The sequence below is a fragment of the Mustela nivalis genome (assembly GCF_964662115.1).
Source record: "Mustela nivalis genome assembly, chromosome: 13".
Lineage (NCBI taxonomy): Eukaryota > Metazoa > Chordata > Mammalia > Carnivora > Mustelidae > Mustela > Mustela nivalis.
In genome coordinates this window covers 1,477,691-1,492,708 of record NC_139032.1, presented here as the reverse complement: position 1 = coordinate 1,492,708, position 15,018 = coordinate 1,477,691, and the positions used below count along the sequence as shown (strand labels likewise).

The 15,018-nt window shown below is 61.6% G+C and overlaps 1 protein-coding gene across 13 annotated transcripts in view; it reads left to right on the top strand.

Annotated features, from left to right (window-relative positions):
- SYK (spleen associated tyrosine kinase) overlaps window positions 1–15,018 on the top strand; it is a 66,670-nt gene that overhangs the window by 24,368 nt on the left and 27,284 nt on the right. For all 13 annotated transcript variants that reach the window (XR_014301526.1, XR_014301527.1, XM_082694159.1 and 10 more), the window contains 2 exons: window positions 3,996–4,455; window positions 6,062–6,222. Coding sequence is in view for 11 of the 13 variants with exons in the window: in XM_082694159.1 (XP_082550285.1) it covers window positions 4,042–4,455; window positions 6,062–6,222 (575 nt within the window). In the remaining 2 variants the exon portion in view is untranslated. The remainder of the gene's footprint in view (window positions 1–3,995; window positions 4,456–6,061; window positions 6,223–15,018) is intronic.

Sequence of the window (15,018 nt, the reverse complement as noted above, 5' to 3'; positions counted from 1 at the left end):
GATTTACTGTTTGTTTCTGAAACATGCGTCTCCGTCTTCTGAGAAGCTGTGCTTTCCCCCAAATGCAGAAGGGGGGACGCTAGGTAGAGATGGGGTTGTACGATCTCCCCCGGGGGGCCGGGTCTGCAGCGGCATGGCCTGCCGGTGGCCTCGCGGAGGCTGGGGACAGCGCCAGGGGAGGGGTGTCTCCCGGAGGACAACCCCGTATCGCTCAGGAAGCCGGTGGACACAGGGCTGGCTCGGGCCAGGCGCCGGGGGACTTGGGTCTCCATGGCGGCCCAGCAGCATCTGTGTCCACGTGGTACCTCCCAAGCAGCGGGTCCCCCTGCGGGAGACAGTGCCTGCCGTCCTCTGCAGAGTGGCCCAGGGTGGTCATCTGAGCACGGGGGGTGCTGGGGCGGGCCCCCTGCGCCTGCCCTGACCTGGTCACTGTAACCAGTCGGCCGGCCCCTGACCAGCCCAGGAAACCTTATTGCCCCTGTAGACCGGGCTCTTTCCTCTTTCTTATGAAAATGAGTGAAACCCACAGACGAGGCGGTTCCGTTCACAGCAGCCCCACACGGACGTCCCTCGGCTTCGAGCTGCGGAGGGAATTCCCACGTGAATTTTTATCAGGGCTGCTTTGCATCGACGTGGCTGTGTGGCTCCAAGGGTCCTAAGCCAAGGTATCTTTAGTTCCCCTCAGCGGCAGGGCTCTGGCAGAGAGCGGCCCCAGAGTTTGCCCAGAGCCCCGTTCATTTCTGCCACTGTCCCCTTGGTCCGGATTCTGTGGGGAGGCTCTGGGGCCCAGTGACCCCGTGTCAGCCCCCTTAGCCTGCTGAGCACGGACAGAGAGGTCCTCTGGAGGAAGTGAAGGGGCCGCACCTGCAGGAACCACGCTTCGCGGCTCGTAAGAAAAGCAGAAGTCTCCAAGCACCGGTCACGGCCTCTGACAACAGGGACAGACAGGGCTTAAGCAGAAACGGAAGTACAAAGACACAGCCGGCCCCCTTCACGGCTGAGGTTAAGGCACAGAAACAGACAAGGATCTCGGGAACCAGAATAACACTGTCGAGAACGTGTCTTACCCAAGGCAGGGTCGTGCGTCTCCATCCACGAGGGAGGGTCTCTGCCTGGGACAGGGGGCCATGTCGGTGGTCCACCCCCCTTATCCACAGATGTCACGATTATGAAGTCACCTTCTCGCCAAAATGTTTCCGCAGCCCACAGCCAGCGCTCACCTGGTCCGTGTGGTCAGCTGTGGACGTGCGCAGAGCAGCGAAGCGGTCGTCTGCTCCCACGCCTGTTCCTGGCCAGCCGGGGCCCCGGGGGCTGCACTCGGCCTCCTTGTCCCATCCGGGCTCACACTGCAAACAGGTGTCCTCTCTGGGGTCTACTTACTGCCGGGTTTTTTATGCTTCTTTGTGCTTTGGCTGGTGACAGTGTTGAGAATGTGCCCAGGCTTAGTGCCAGCCAGCCGCGGTGACGTGGTGGCGGGGTCCGGTTCCCTCCACGGGACTCGGCTCACTTCCGACCCTCCCCACCCTTCGCTCACAGTGACGGCGATACTGAATTTCACCGGGGGACATTGGAGCGTCGACATTGGTGCTGACATTGTCCTTCTGCTTGAATGCAGTGGAAGGAACGTGTCAGATTTGCGGGCAGCTGGACCGTGAGCACGGCGGTTTCCGATCAGGCAGCCTGGGGGTTGTTGCCTCCGGGGGGGTTTGAAAACATCTGGAGATGGTTTGTGCTGTCCCCGTGGAGATTTTGGGGGTGGTCAGTGGAGGCCGACTGGTCATGGACAAGACAGCCCCCGTGACAGAAGGTGCAGCCCAGACGTTGGGAAACCCTGAGCTAGGGTAATGTCGGGTGATAACGGGGGGCGGGGGCGACAGAAGGAGGGTGAGCCGCAGTGTTTCCATGCACAGCGAGGCCGGGGACATGCGTTGGCCACCGTGGAAAAGGCAGCATTCCTTAGCTAGAAGCCCAACATGAATACCGGGGTGCTGAGACCACTCACGGTCACGACTGGGGGACACCAAGTGCAGACCCAGGAGTGGCCTGTGCCCCTGCTTGTTTAGGTCCCCACTCTGGTGGCACTGAAGCTGACCTCACTTTGGAGAAGGTCTTGGGTGAAATGGAACCGTGTGGGCAAAGTGCCCAGGATGGGGAATGCTCTAGAAATAGTGTGACGGGGACAAGGAGGGGCTGGCGGACATCGCCTGCCTGCCGAGTAGGGAGGGGTGTGGGGGGGCGGGAGGCAGGGAGAGCTGGGTAAGACGCATCGACGTGTGCGAGAGGGCGACATCGGGGCAGATGGCGAGACGCCACGGCTTTGGGACATACTTGGACGAACCTCATGAGAGATCCCGGGAGAGGTCCTGGTCCCGTCTCCCGCGCGGAGCTCAGATGCCCCCAAGAGCGGGCGGGCGGTCTGCTGACTGCGGAGGTTAGTGAGCTGTGACAGGGAGGGGTCCGCCAACCCTGGGGTCTCGTCCTTCCCGAGTTAGGACAGGGAGGCACCCGCGGGCACGTGACATTGATGTGCCTGTTGGACAGCCAGGTGGGAACCTCGGGTGAGCAGCGTTTCATCAGGAGCTCGGTGGGCACGGCAGGGTGTGGGGTCGGCGAGCGTTGCCCGTGGCGGGGAGGGGCGTGTGCAGGGGGAGGATGAGGCTGGAGCCCCGGCCCCAGCGCCAGCTTGCAGAGTAAGTGAGGAAGGAGCCACGGCAGAAGAGAGACTGACCCACCGAGGCAGGGCCGCTGGGATGCGTCCAGTGCTCCCAGTGCTCAAGCCGGATAAGGTGGGTAGGGGCAGACCTTGGGTTTGGCCATTGGTGACGGGCAAGAGCGTACAGAGATCGCCGGTGGCAGAGCCGAGCGACGGAGCGGGGTTTCGGCAGCTACGGAGCCCGGGGGGTAAGGTGCCCGCGGGCCACAACCCGTCTCTCTGCACCAGCCTGACGAGGGCACGTTGAACCTATGCGCGTGGCATCAGCTTCTGAGAACAGAACCTCCTTCTGGATGCGTTACTTTGAAATACGCTTTTATTCCTCAGCCGGTGTCTGTGGCCGCCCGCCGCGTGCCAGGAACCGTTCCGGGCACCCACATGGGGCCGTGGGTGCCGGCATCTCCGTGTTGGTCCCAAAGGCGGCCTGCGGGTGGGGGGCCGAGGCGGGCATCGCGCTCTCGGGAGGTCCCCGCGTAGGAAGGGCCTGTGGTCTGTGGCGATGAGCTTGGTGGGGTGTGTAGGGGCGTGAGACAGCGAGCGAGAGACGCTGCCCCAGGTGTCACAAAACACGATTCCGTGTCCTAAAACGTGTTCTGTTATGAGCTGCGCATCGAACCTGGGTTGTAAGAAGGCCCCGGAGGAGGCACGGGGCGTGGGTCCACTCTGTGGGGTCCAGGGGACCCCTCTGTGTGTCAGTTTGGAGCTTTTGAATAAAGTGGTTTCCGGCGTGGAGAAAAATCACAGGGAATGTTCAAATAGGCCAAACTCAGGCAGCACATTCTCCCTGTGGGTGTTAAGCCCAGTGCAAGCAACAGACTTTCCCCGGGGTCGGAGGAGAAGGCAGAGCTGGCCTGAAGGCAAGTGGCAGGTGGGGGCGGAGTGGGGCTGTGTCCACGGGCAGGGGGACGGAGGGGCACAGAGGGCACAGCACTGCCCTGGGTCCCTGGGTCAGGGCGGGAGCAGCCCGGACGGAGGCCCCACGGCCCGGGGCTCACCATGGCGAGCCGGCGCTGGTGTCTGGAAGGCAGGGGAGGACGGCGTGTGGTGATGAGCCGGGGACACCGGCAGAAGGCCCTGGCGGGGTGCTGGAGGGAGCACGACCCGGCCTCACAGACGGTGTTCACGCCCCAAACCAAATAGCCCCCACTGAGCCCTCCCTGTCCTTGCCGGAGGCTTCCGGCCGGTCGGCGGACCTGGTCCGGCGTTCCGAGGGTCAGCGGTCCAGCCCCTGCGCTCGCTGCCCGGGGCCTGACCCACGTCCCGTCCTCTCTCCCCCTGCCAGGAAGCCCCGCGCCGTGTGCCGCGGTCGCTGACGGGGAGGCGCCGGCATGGCGGGGAGCGCGGCCGACAGCGCCAACCACCTGCCCTTCTTCTTCGGCAACATCACGCGGGAGGAGGCGGAGGACTACCTGGTCCAGGGCGGCATGAGCGACGGGCTGTACCTGCTGCGGCAGAGCCGCAACTACCTGGGCGGCTTCGCGCTGTCGGTGGCGCACGGCAGGAAGGCGCACCACTACACCATCGAGCGCGAGATGAACGGCACCTACGCCATCGCGGGCGGCAGGACGCACGGCAGCCCGGCCGAGCTCTGCCACTACCACTCGCAGGAGTCCGACGGCCTGGTCTGCCTCCTCACCAAGCCCTTCCACCGGCCGCCCGGGGTGCAGCCCAAGACCGGCCCCTTCGAGGACCTGAAGGAGAGCCTCATCCGCGAGTACGTGAAGCAGACCTGGAACCTGCAGGTGCGTCCGGGCCGGCCGGCAGCCGACTCCCTGGGGGTCCCGTGGGGAGGGCGCCCCGTCTGCCGGCCACGCGGGTCACCCAGCTGCCCGCATGCTCCCCCCACCCCAGTCCGCCCGGGAGTCAGCAGGGGGTCGCCCTGTTCAAGCGGGTGGGCTCCTGATTCTGTAGCTTCCCAGGTGTCTCGGGCAGAACATTCCAGGCGAGCAGGCGGGGGTGCAGCGGCCCTGGCTGGCGGCCTGGCGTTCCCCGAGCGCCCTGTCCTGCCCCGATCCTGTGCCTAGTGACGGGCCCTCAGTACCGCTTGGAACTTCCCTCTGCCTGTTGTTCCCAGCTTCTGGGAAGGAAGACCCCCAGCTGGTCGGGTTGGCCACAGGGACATGTGTGTGTTTAATGAGTACGCAATGACACGCCGTCCACAAAGGCCCCAGGGCGGGGCGGGGACACAGCTCAGCTCCCGCCACGCTCTTCCCAGCCCCCGGTGTCCGGAGCTCACGGGCTGGCTGAGGGTCTCCCGCTCAGATATGGGTGTCCGGACATCTCTCTTGCGTTTCCCGGGTCCTTGCACCACGGGTGGCAGCGGCCTCTGACGCCCACGGACGTGTGACGGGACAGGGTTTTGGGGGACTCTACACAGTGACTGCTTTCTGTCCTCGAATGGGATCTCTGTGGATCCGGCCTCGCAGACAGAGAGCAGCACCCTGGTCAGTGCCGGTTGTTAGCAGCGCGAGCTACGCCTCAGACCATCTTCTTACAGTTTTGAGCCCGATCAGACGTGTGGAGCTGTACTTTACACACAGTAAAACTAAGCTTTTTAGGCCTACAATTCTGTGATTTTTGACCAACACAGAGCACCCCGTAGGTCCCACTAAAACCAAGATGAGCAGCCCCTACCCCGGCCCCCAGCAGCCCCCACCTGCATTCTGTCCCTACAGTGCTGCCTCTTCCAGAACGTCCTATGTGAAGGGACCCACACGTCCCCTCATTTGGATTCATTATATTTTTATTTTTACTTTTTCTTCCCCTCTTTACACCGTCCAGTAACCCAGTGTGGGGTCCCCATTTACGGCTGCGGAGAACACCACTGTGTCTCCCACTAAACGAGTCTGGGAAGGGAACTCAGCCGGCTGCCAGCCCCCTCCCGATTTTGTTTTCCATGTTGTCACAGCTCATGTCCTCCGTGTCCCGTGGCCACATTTACACATACAGGCAGCAGCGTGAGCGCTGGGAGGTGGCCTCGGTGGGCAGCCGGGAAAACCGCATCTCCTTCGTGGCCTGCACCCAGGGGCTGCTGAGTCGCTGGGGCGAGGAGTCGGGTTCTGATCCAAATCTGTCGGGTTGGTGCAGGGCCGTGATCCACAGGGGCCAGGAGGCCTGGTCTCAGGACCTGGGGGTCGTGCCAGCTTCAGAAGGCCTGGCCAGCTTCAGAAGGCCTCTGGAGGCTGCGCTGGTAGATATCTACCGGATGGTACTAGATCACGCGTACGGATCTTACGGCTTTATCTGTGATGAATGGATTCGCACGCCAGGACCCGGGACAGACGAGGAAGGTTCCTGCGTCTTGTTCTCACTCGTGCATTGTCCCTCTCTGCCCCCTTCTCGTGGCAGGGCCAGGCCCTGGAGCAGGCCATCATCAGCCAGAAGCCGCAGCTGGAGAAGCTGATCGCCACCACGGCCCACGAGAAGATGCCTTGGTTCCACGGGAAAATCTCAAGGGTTGAATCTGAGCAGATCGTCATGATAGGATCCAAGACAAACGGAAAGTTTTTGTAAGTATGGGGTCTCTCCCCCTCACCTGCCACGGCCGGGCCCGCTCGGAGGGACGGGGTGACTCCGCTTCCCCGTCACGGAGCTTCATGAGCCCACACGCCCATGGGCCTGCCGTGAAGGCCGGACGTGCCAAAGCTGTCCCTTGTCATTCAGCTTGTGTCTTGCCCAGTCCAACCCCAAGGTCAACTCTCTTTTCGGGGACTGAGGGACATAACCTTTAAAGAATGTTATTCCGCCACGTGTTTTGCTTTTCGTGGCAAAGACGAACGCGTAGCGGTCCCTGTGGCTGTCAGCACCGCGGCCCGTTCACTCACAGCCCCCCAGATGTCGGGCTTTACCGTCTCTTGTGTCACTGGGAACCAAGTGCCAGGAGGACAGATAACAAAATGTGCTGAGTGTCGGAGCGGTTTCCTGTGACGGGACCCCACGCGGGTGTGTGGACGCCGGCCTTACAAACTCAGAAAGGAAGCGTGGGTCTCACTCTGCTCACTGTCACCCGACACCCAATGGACCTCAGTCCTCGAGATCTTGGGGATGCCGGCCCCCTCGGGGCAGGTCCATGGTCGCAGATGGCACAGGCTGTCTCAGGCAGGTGTGGGCCGTACCCCCAGAGCTGTGGCCCAGCGGACACCCCAGTGTGGCCAGCAGGGGGTGTGGGCCTCCTTTCGTCCCTGCTCGGTGACGCTCCGGAGAGTAGTGGGTCAGCCCATGGTGGGAGCCCAGGTGGGGATTTAAAGGGCACAGCGCAGCCTCCAACAGAAATCCCGCGGCGGGGACGGTTTTCCTCGTCGGGCACCTGTCTGTTCGTCTGCCCCTGAGGTTCAGACTTTTACTGTCTTCTTAGGACTAATTCCCAACACAAAAGTCACGGTCCTGTGCACGTAGCATCTTGGTGCGTGAAGTCAGCCCCGAGTGGTCTATTTCAAAGAGTGATCGAGGCCTCTTGCCTTCTCGATGGTTCAGACACCTGCTCCCAGGCTCGCTGGGGACCAGCTGTGGTCAGAGCCTGCTCCCTGCTCACACGGGGACCCCGGACAGCTGAAGGCTCAGCCGCAGGCTCCTTCCCCAGCAGCGTTCTCACACCTTGTCCTGTAGAATGTCCCTCCTGCACTCTTTCCGGTCACGGGAGTTGGCTCACTGGTCCCTGGCCCAGTGTCCCCTAGAACCCACACTGTGAGGGCTGCCAGCACCATTCTGCACAGTAGAGACCGAGCCACACGGCCGGTTGCTCCCTGAGCTAACATCTCTGGGGGACACTGAGGAATTGAACAGAAGCCGTACAGTGGCCACGGGCACAGAAGGAAAGGGATGGACACGCCGCAGTGGGGGTAGCAGGTTCTGTTCTGTGCCGAGACGAGGGGCCTTTCTTCAGGGAGACGCTGAGCAGAGGAGACTTGAGGACCATGGGGAGCCTCCGGCGGGGAAGGGCGTGTGCGCTGGGCAGTCAGTCCGTGCACCTGGGGAAGGTGTCAGGGCAGAGAGAGCTGCTGTTCGTGGGCTCGTCTGGCGTCGGAGAGTCCTGCAGGCCTGCCAGAGTGAGCCCGCTCGGAGGCCACACGGGGTGCGTTCATGCACACTGGAACCGAAGCGCCGTGTGTGCTTTCTGCACATTTCAGGGCCTCCGCCTTCTCGAGCCTGAGTGCAGGAGCTGTGTGGGATGCTTGTTGGAAGACCGAGTGGCGTGGTGCTGGCGCGTAGCTCTTGTGCTGTCTTCCTGCCTCATGGCTCTGCTCCGTGGCCCTGTGCTTTCGTGGCCCAGCCCCAGGGCTCTGTATCGTGGCTCTGCTCCGTGGTCCTGCTGCATGGCTTTGTACTATGGCTCTGCTCCATGGCCCTGCACCGTGGCCCTACACTGTGGCCCTGCGCTGTGCTCTGTGCACCTGGCTCTGGTCGGGGCCAGGGCTCTGGGTCTCTTCCCTGCAGATGTGCCGTCGCTGTGAGTACGGCTCCTCTGTGTCTTCTGGGATCCCTGGCACATGCTCCGCTGAGGAGGAAAGCAGGATTTGGGGTGGGGACGGCCATGTGGGTTTCTCGGTCTGCACTGCTGGTTTCCTACACTGGTCTGGTCCCAGCCCTTCTAGGACACGGTGTGGCTGCAGTCGGCGGCCTGCTGTGTGCTCCCCACCCCCGATCCCTCTGCACTGCCTCTCGTGGGTCACTTGTTCCGGCATGACCCCGTCTGAGACCTGTCAAGGCCAGCCTGCCCTCCCCAGGCCCCCCAGAACCCCCGTCAGAATGATAAGAACCAAGGAGACTCTCAGGTTCGGAAAAGAGCCTCATCTTTGTGGTTCCGAATTCTGGGCTTCGTGGACTCGGTTTGAGATAATCCGATGCGTGTCGCATGCCAGCATCATGTCTAGTGCCCCGCAGATGCTTAATACAGATCTTCCCTGACATGCGATGGGGTTACGTTCCGACAAAGCCAAGTAGGTGGGAAATATCACAAGTCAAAGATGCATGTCATGCCCCTGCACCCCGGGACAGACGCTCATGCCCCAGCACTCTGGGACAGACAGCATGACTGAGCCCAGCCCCACGAATGCACTCAGAGCCCCTCACTTGGGCGTACGGTCAGGCTAAATCATCGCCGCGAAGCCCGTCTGAGAGTCAAGTGTCGACTCTCTCACGTGAGTCATGAAACGCTGCGTGGGAAGCGATGAAACGGTCCGTTTTCCGCCCCCGACGGCGTGGCTGCCTGGGGGCTGCGGCCGCCCTGCCCGGCGTTGTGGCGGGGGCCGCACGACACACATCGCCCACCCGGGAGAGGGTCCAGGTTCATGCCCGAAGTTCAGCTTCTACGGAACGCGTAGCGCTTTCTCTCCACGGCCGCGACGTTGGAAAATCACAAGACGAACCGAATCGTGAACGGGGACTCCGTGTGCAAGCTGGTTTGGGGTCCTGGAGCCCAGGGGACACCGTGGGGCAGCGCGGGAGGCTTGGCTGTTTCCATGTAGAGAACAACGTGGAGGACCGAATGGGGACGTTGTGCGCGCTCATCCTGGAACCTCTGATTTGTGTTTACGGTTCAGTGTGGCAAGGCCCCTCTCTGGGGCGAGCACACGCCCCTGCCACCGCGGAGGACATGGAAGGAAGGTCGGCCTATCTCGAAATGTGCGAGACCCGCGTGAGGCTGTGAATCTTCACCCGTACGGCTCAAGATGCAGGACGTAAATCAAGAAACCCCCAGCCACCAGGGCTGCGTCGGGGGACGCTGGCCAACTCCGGCCCATTCGTGGATTGGGGAGTGAAGTCCACATGTGGAGGCAGAAGCCTTGGGCCAAAAGGGACCTTATGGCTCGTGGATGTAAACCCTGGACTTTCTAAGGGGGACTCAGGCACAAGGGAACTTGCTCACGGTGGTCAGGGAACTAGGAGATGAGAGCCTGGACCCAGGGTCCTGAGGGGTCCGGGCTTAGACCAGGGCAGGGCGTGCCCACCCGCAGCTCCCCACGCCAGGCATGGTGCCAGGGCATGTCCTTGGGAAGTGTCCGCTATCCCCCGTCTGTCTCCCGTCCACACAGCCTGCCAGGACCACATGGCAGTGAGCTGGAAGAGGCAGGTATCAGGGTCTTCATACTCAGCTGGAAGAATGAAGCGTGCAGGCGTGAAGGGTCTTTACCGCGGAGATGGACGGCGTGGGTCGTCTGCGGTGTTCCTAGAGATGATCACTCCCCACCTGCTGGCACGGGCTGGGTGTTCACGTCCTCCCCAAATCCCTACGGTAAACCCTCGGAGGTGGGCCTCTGAGGGTGGGCGGGGTCGGAGGAGGTCGTGAGGGCGACGTGATGGGTTAGTGGGAGCAGGAGGCTGGAGGCGTCCGTGTGAGCTGGCACCGGGCCTGGCCCTGTGAGCACACAGCCAGACGGGGGCACCGACCGCCCGGGAATCGGGCTCTCTCCGGACTTGGAATCCACCGCACCTTGATCTGGGACTTCTGGCCTCCACCGCCGTGAGGAAGCCATGTCCGCACTGGAGCTGGAATTTTGACTAAGACACCTGTGCAGGTCTGGGGTCTGGCCAGCCACACGTGAGGACAGGGACTCGCCCGGACACCCCCAGCCACGGTCCTGCAGGTGGGGGTCCGAGCTCTGCCTTCCTGGTGACCCCAGGGACCAGGGCTCTGCTGGGGGGCAGCCGCTTGGCTCCCCGAAGCCCCCCACAGTGACACGGTGTGCAACCTTGAGAAACTAGGTCAGGTGGAGCTGAAAAGTGAATTTCTTAGAAAAGGTAAACAACTTATTTTCCAAAAGTTACGTATCCCCCTCCCGAGGAAGGACCCAGGATTGGTGGGCTCCAAAACACACAGCTTGGAGACCCTTTTTTTAAAAATAACACAAAGTTAGGTGCAAAGTATATTTTTAGGATAAGAAAAGAATTGCAACATAATATACTTTTTTAAAGCTGGGAAATAAGGTAACAAGCATACAGCATTCAGAAGGCAGTGGCGTGATCTTTGAGCGAACTGCCCGAGCCTTCCCGACAGGACCTTTTATTTTCTCTATTTTTCAACTGTGACGCTTGACCACCTCTTCCATGGACAGTGACGTGGTGATACGACTTCCCACGTACGGAGAAAAGAAAACCTGGTCCTCCCTCTGGGCTCCGCACTCGGCAGCAGTGGCGCCCGCATGTTTTCCGAGTCCTTGCCGGCGTGGGGGCGTCGGAGCGGGAGAGCCGTGTCCTCCCGTGGAGATCAGGTGTCTCTCGTGAGCCCGGACGGACGCTATTTCTTGGTTCTTATTGTCCACTCGCTTTCCCCTGCTCTGGGAGCAGCGTCAACTCCCTTTTTTAAATATACTTAAATTCCAAAAGCAAAGTGTGGGTTTAGAAAAGCCCTTCCCGGTGCTCACTGGCGTGTGAGATGACGTGTGGCTGGCCGGAGCCCTTCGTGCCGCGATGAAAGCCACCGGCGCCGTCGCTGGTCAGAAGACGCCACGTTACCGGACGTGTGTGGTTCTGGGGGCCCGGGTCAGGCTGAGGCACGGCCTGTCTGAAGTGAGAGTTTGAGGTGCTTGTGGACTGATGTCAGTATGAGCTCAGTGACCTGCCCGAGGCCCCCGTGAGGCCAGACGAGAGCACATGTAGCCCAGCTCCACTTCGTGAACCAGAGCAGAGACCAGGGCCTCGGGTGGGGACCCGTGTTCTGTGCTGATCACGCTTTGCAGTGGGGCCCAGGAGGGGTTTCCTTTTCTGTTTCATGGATCTGTAGGGACCCTACATACGTTCCCTCCTGGCCCTGCAGCTCTGCTCCCTAGAAGCCATCCTTCTACAGACGGTTGGCCGAGGACTGGCCCAAGGCCCCATGCAGGGCAATGTCCACCCTGGATGGGAAGGGCAGGCCCGTGGGAGCCCTCTGGGTCTATCCGTCCAGCCCACCCAGCCGCGGTGACTGTCCCTTGCCCTCCCCAGCCCTCTTTCCGCTCTGGCCAGCCAGGCTCTGTGGCGCCGCGGAAACCACACCCGGCACCGTGAGAAGGGCGGGGTGGCGGGCCTGGGCCCTGCTCCTGTGTTCTGTCTGCAGCAGACCTCGCCCAGTGTCCCAGGACCAGGGAGGAGGTGGGGGGACGTGAGAGTGCCTCTACCACCCGGGTCTCCCTGCCCCACCAGGGCCTGGGCCTCACCCGTGCACAGTAGCTCTGACCTAGGAGGCCCGGGAGGAGTGTAGACAAGGGTTCAGGTCCTGCAGGCTGGGCATGGCAGGACGGACGCTCCCTCACCTCACAGGCCAAGGGCTTCGGCATCTGTGCGGTGCAAGGCCATGAGCCCACGACCTCCACCCGCGGTGGCCGGTGGCTGCCCACTGACCCTGCAGAGCCGCTGTGCCTTGCAGCATCGAGGCGCAGCCGTGGTCCAAAGCACAGAAATCTCATCCTCCGTGATAGCAAACCACACTGCGCTGTGAGCTTGCGCCTTCCAAGAGCCTCACGGAGAAAAACTCCGGGAGGGCTTCTGTGAGCGTTCCCGAGGCTGGCTGAGCCTGGTGGCAGGAAAAAGACTGCCTCTTCCCCTTGCTGGGGTCTGTGTGGTGGCGTGCCGGGGCCCAGGGCGCACTCGGAGGGGCAGGAGAGGGCCAGGAGGAGGTCACCTCGGCTTCCAGAGCTGTATTCCTAGTGCGCTGGATTAAGAACAGCCCCTCTCCCTGGGAGCCACCTGAAGCCAGCAGACCTGTCCCCGCGGCTGGCCGTTCATGTCACCAGGGCTTTGGTCTTCGCCACCTACAGAGGCTGGGCCTGTGGCTTTCCCTTCTCTCCCCTGGTTTCCTGCCAGCTGCCCGGCTAGAGCCCCAGGAGAGAGGGGCTCCCCTCCGGTACCTGAGCCCGGGGATGGGGACAGCCGACGGGGGCGTGTGCTTTCGCAGACGTCCCTTGTCCAGAAGCCAGACACACTCTTTCCGCCTTGCACCAGATTCTCCTTATCCCGCCCTTGTCGTGAAATCTGACACGTGCGAGGGACGCAGCAGCCGCGGGGTGGAGACAGCAACCCCCCCGCAGGACGCCCGCCCACTCACACCCCAGGACACCACTTCCTGCGTGCTCCTGGCCGGCGGACGCTTTGGGTGGTTTTTCTTCTGTTTTGGTTTTATCACCTAGGACCTCGGTGCTCCTCTCTAAACAAACCCTTTGCTTTCGCCTGCTCAGGACCCTGCGCACATGAAATCGCGGAACTGTGTTCTGTTGCGGCTGTCTGTGCGTCCTGGTTCTGTGCTGTGCCGTCACACGCGTGTCCCAGCATCTCTGATCCGCAGGCCGTGAGCGCGGCCGCTCTGTGCCGGTTTCCTGCAGTCACAGATCACGCTGCTGGTAAACACGCCCCTTTCTGGGCGCGGAGGGCGTAAGCGCGTGTGTCTTACAACAGACGCCGAGACAGACGCAGGCAGAGTGTGGATTTCTGCCTCACCAGGGGCGAAGTGGTGTGCTCTCCCCGGAGAATTCCAGACGGTCTCCCGAAATGGTCCGACTCACACTCTCGGCGCAGCGCAGAGGGACCCGTCGCCCCGCCGCCCGAGAGCACTAGCGGCCTTTTGGATTCTTGCTGGTGCGGAGGCTGTTTGCACTGCGGTCGTACTTGGCCCTTTCTCAGCTTTCTGAAGAGCTCGGGGCAGGAGCTCGCGGGGCCACCTGCAGTCCTCGGTCTGTTTTAACGAGAAAAGGTCCATGGGGGCTAACACAAGGTGGGGGGGGGGTTAGACAGGAATTCAGAAAATCTCAATTTGGATGCCTTTTCCTTGTTTCCAGGACCATGAGGTCAAAGAGGGGAAAGGCTGTCAATCATGGAGAGTGACCCTTTGGAACAGCCCCCGGATAGCATTGTCTCGCCGTCCAAACTCTCAATGCTCAGTCTCCGTTTTGTGTAGTTCTCATATCTCCTAACTGCACCTTGTGGGCAGTATTGATGCTTATGAGATAAACGAAATACAAGTAGCCCCACGTCCCGCATTATAAGACAGCTTCCTATCCAGTAGGCCGAGTTCCCCTCCTCTCTGAAAATAGGTTTTACCTTTTCTGGGTGGTGGTTTTTTATTTGATGGCAAGCAGCAGGCCTCAATGGGTGGTTGGACTGCGAAGACAGGTTCACGCCTGGGGTGCTGGTGGCCTGGGTGGGGAGGAGGGAGCTGTTTGCAAGGCGCAGATGGTTTCAGAAGTGGTCATGCCAAGGACGCTGAGGGTCTGGGCATGGCGATCCACCAGCACCAGCTGCCAGAGCAGGGGTCTGGACAAGGGACCCATCCAAGCGTGACCCCACAAGAACTTTATTCTTATTTTTGAAGATTTTACTTACTTATTTGTCAGAGAGAGAGCACGCGCACGCACACAAGCAGGGGGAGCAGCAGGCAGAGGGAGAAGGAGGCTCCCCGCTGAGCAGAGAACCCAATGCAGGACTCGATCCCAGGACCCCGAGATCGTGACCTGAGCCGAAGGCAGAGGCTTCCCCCACAGAGCCTCTGAGGCGCCCCAGGAATTTATTCTTAAAGCAGTTCCAGTCCCACAAGACCCAGCTCAGCCCTCAATGTCAGGCGGCCTTTGGAGACGAATCCACAGGCAGGGGCAGCACGGACACATCTCGGGGGTGTGACCTCTTGCCACACGGAGGACTCATCAGAAATCCCCCAAACATGGAAATTCGGTGTAGCTTGGCACTTCTGAATGCTCTCCAAAATGTGGTGCATCGGGGCACATGCTAAACATCTGGGCGTCTCCGTTTCCTCAGGGCCAGAAAGGCTTTCGGGAAGCCTCCTGCCTCATTGGCTCCCCGAGCTCCTGATTCCGAGGGATTGAGTTGCTGCAGGGGAGAGTTGGGGGAGATATAAGGAGCTGCACTGGGGGAGGGGCTTGTGGCCAGGTCTTGCTTTGCAATCTCCACCGCCTGGATCTGCCCCCCCCAAAATCCCACAGGCCCACTCCTCCCTGTGGGGCAGCGGGCAAGCACTCGGCTCGCCATTGGTCTCTGAAGTCCTGTTCACAGGGCAGGGGTGGAGAGCTCACGGGGGCACGAAAGCAGAGCCTGGGGGTCAGCACGGCCCAGGGCAGCCCTGTCCTCCAGGCAACGGGAGAGCGTGAGCGGATGCAGTCAGGCCCTGGGGAGCAGGGCTGCGGTCCGTGGTCCACCTGTGGTCTGGAATTTCCTGAGTAGAGTGCTTACCAAATGCCCCACACCATGCTCTGGCAGCCGGTGGAGCCGTAGTGGCTGGATTGTGACCTCGGGGAAGAGAGGTGAGTGCAGAGACTGTCCCTGTGCTGTGGGTCCCTGTGCTGGTGCAGCCTCTCTGGGTGAGCTGAGCCCGGGCTCCCCCGCTG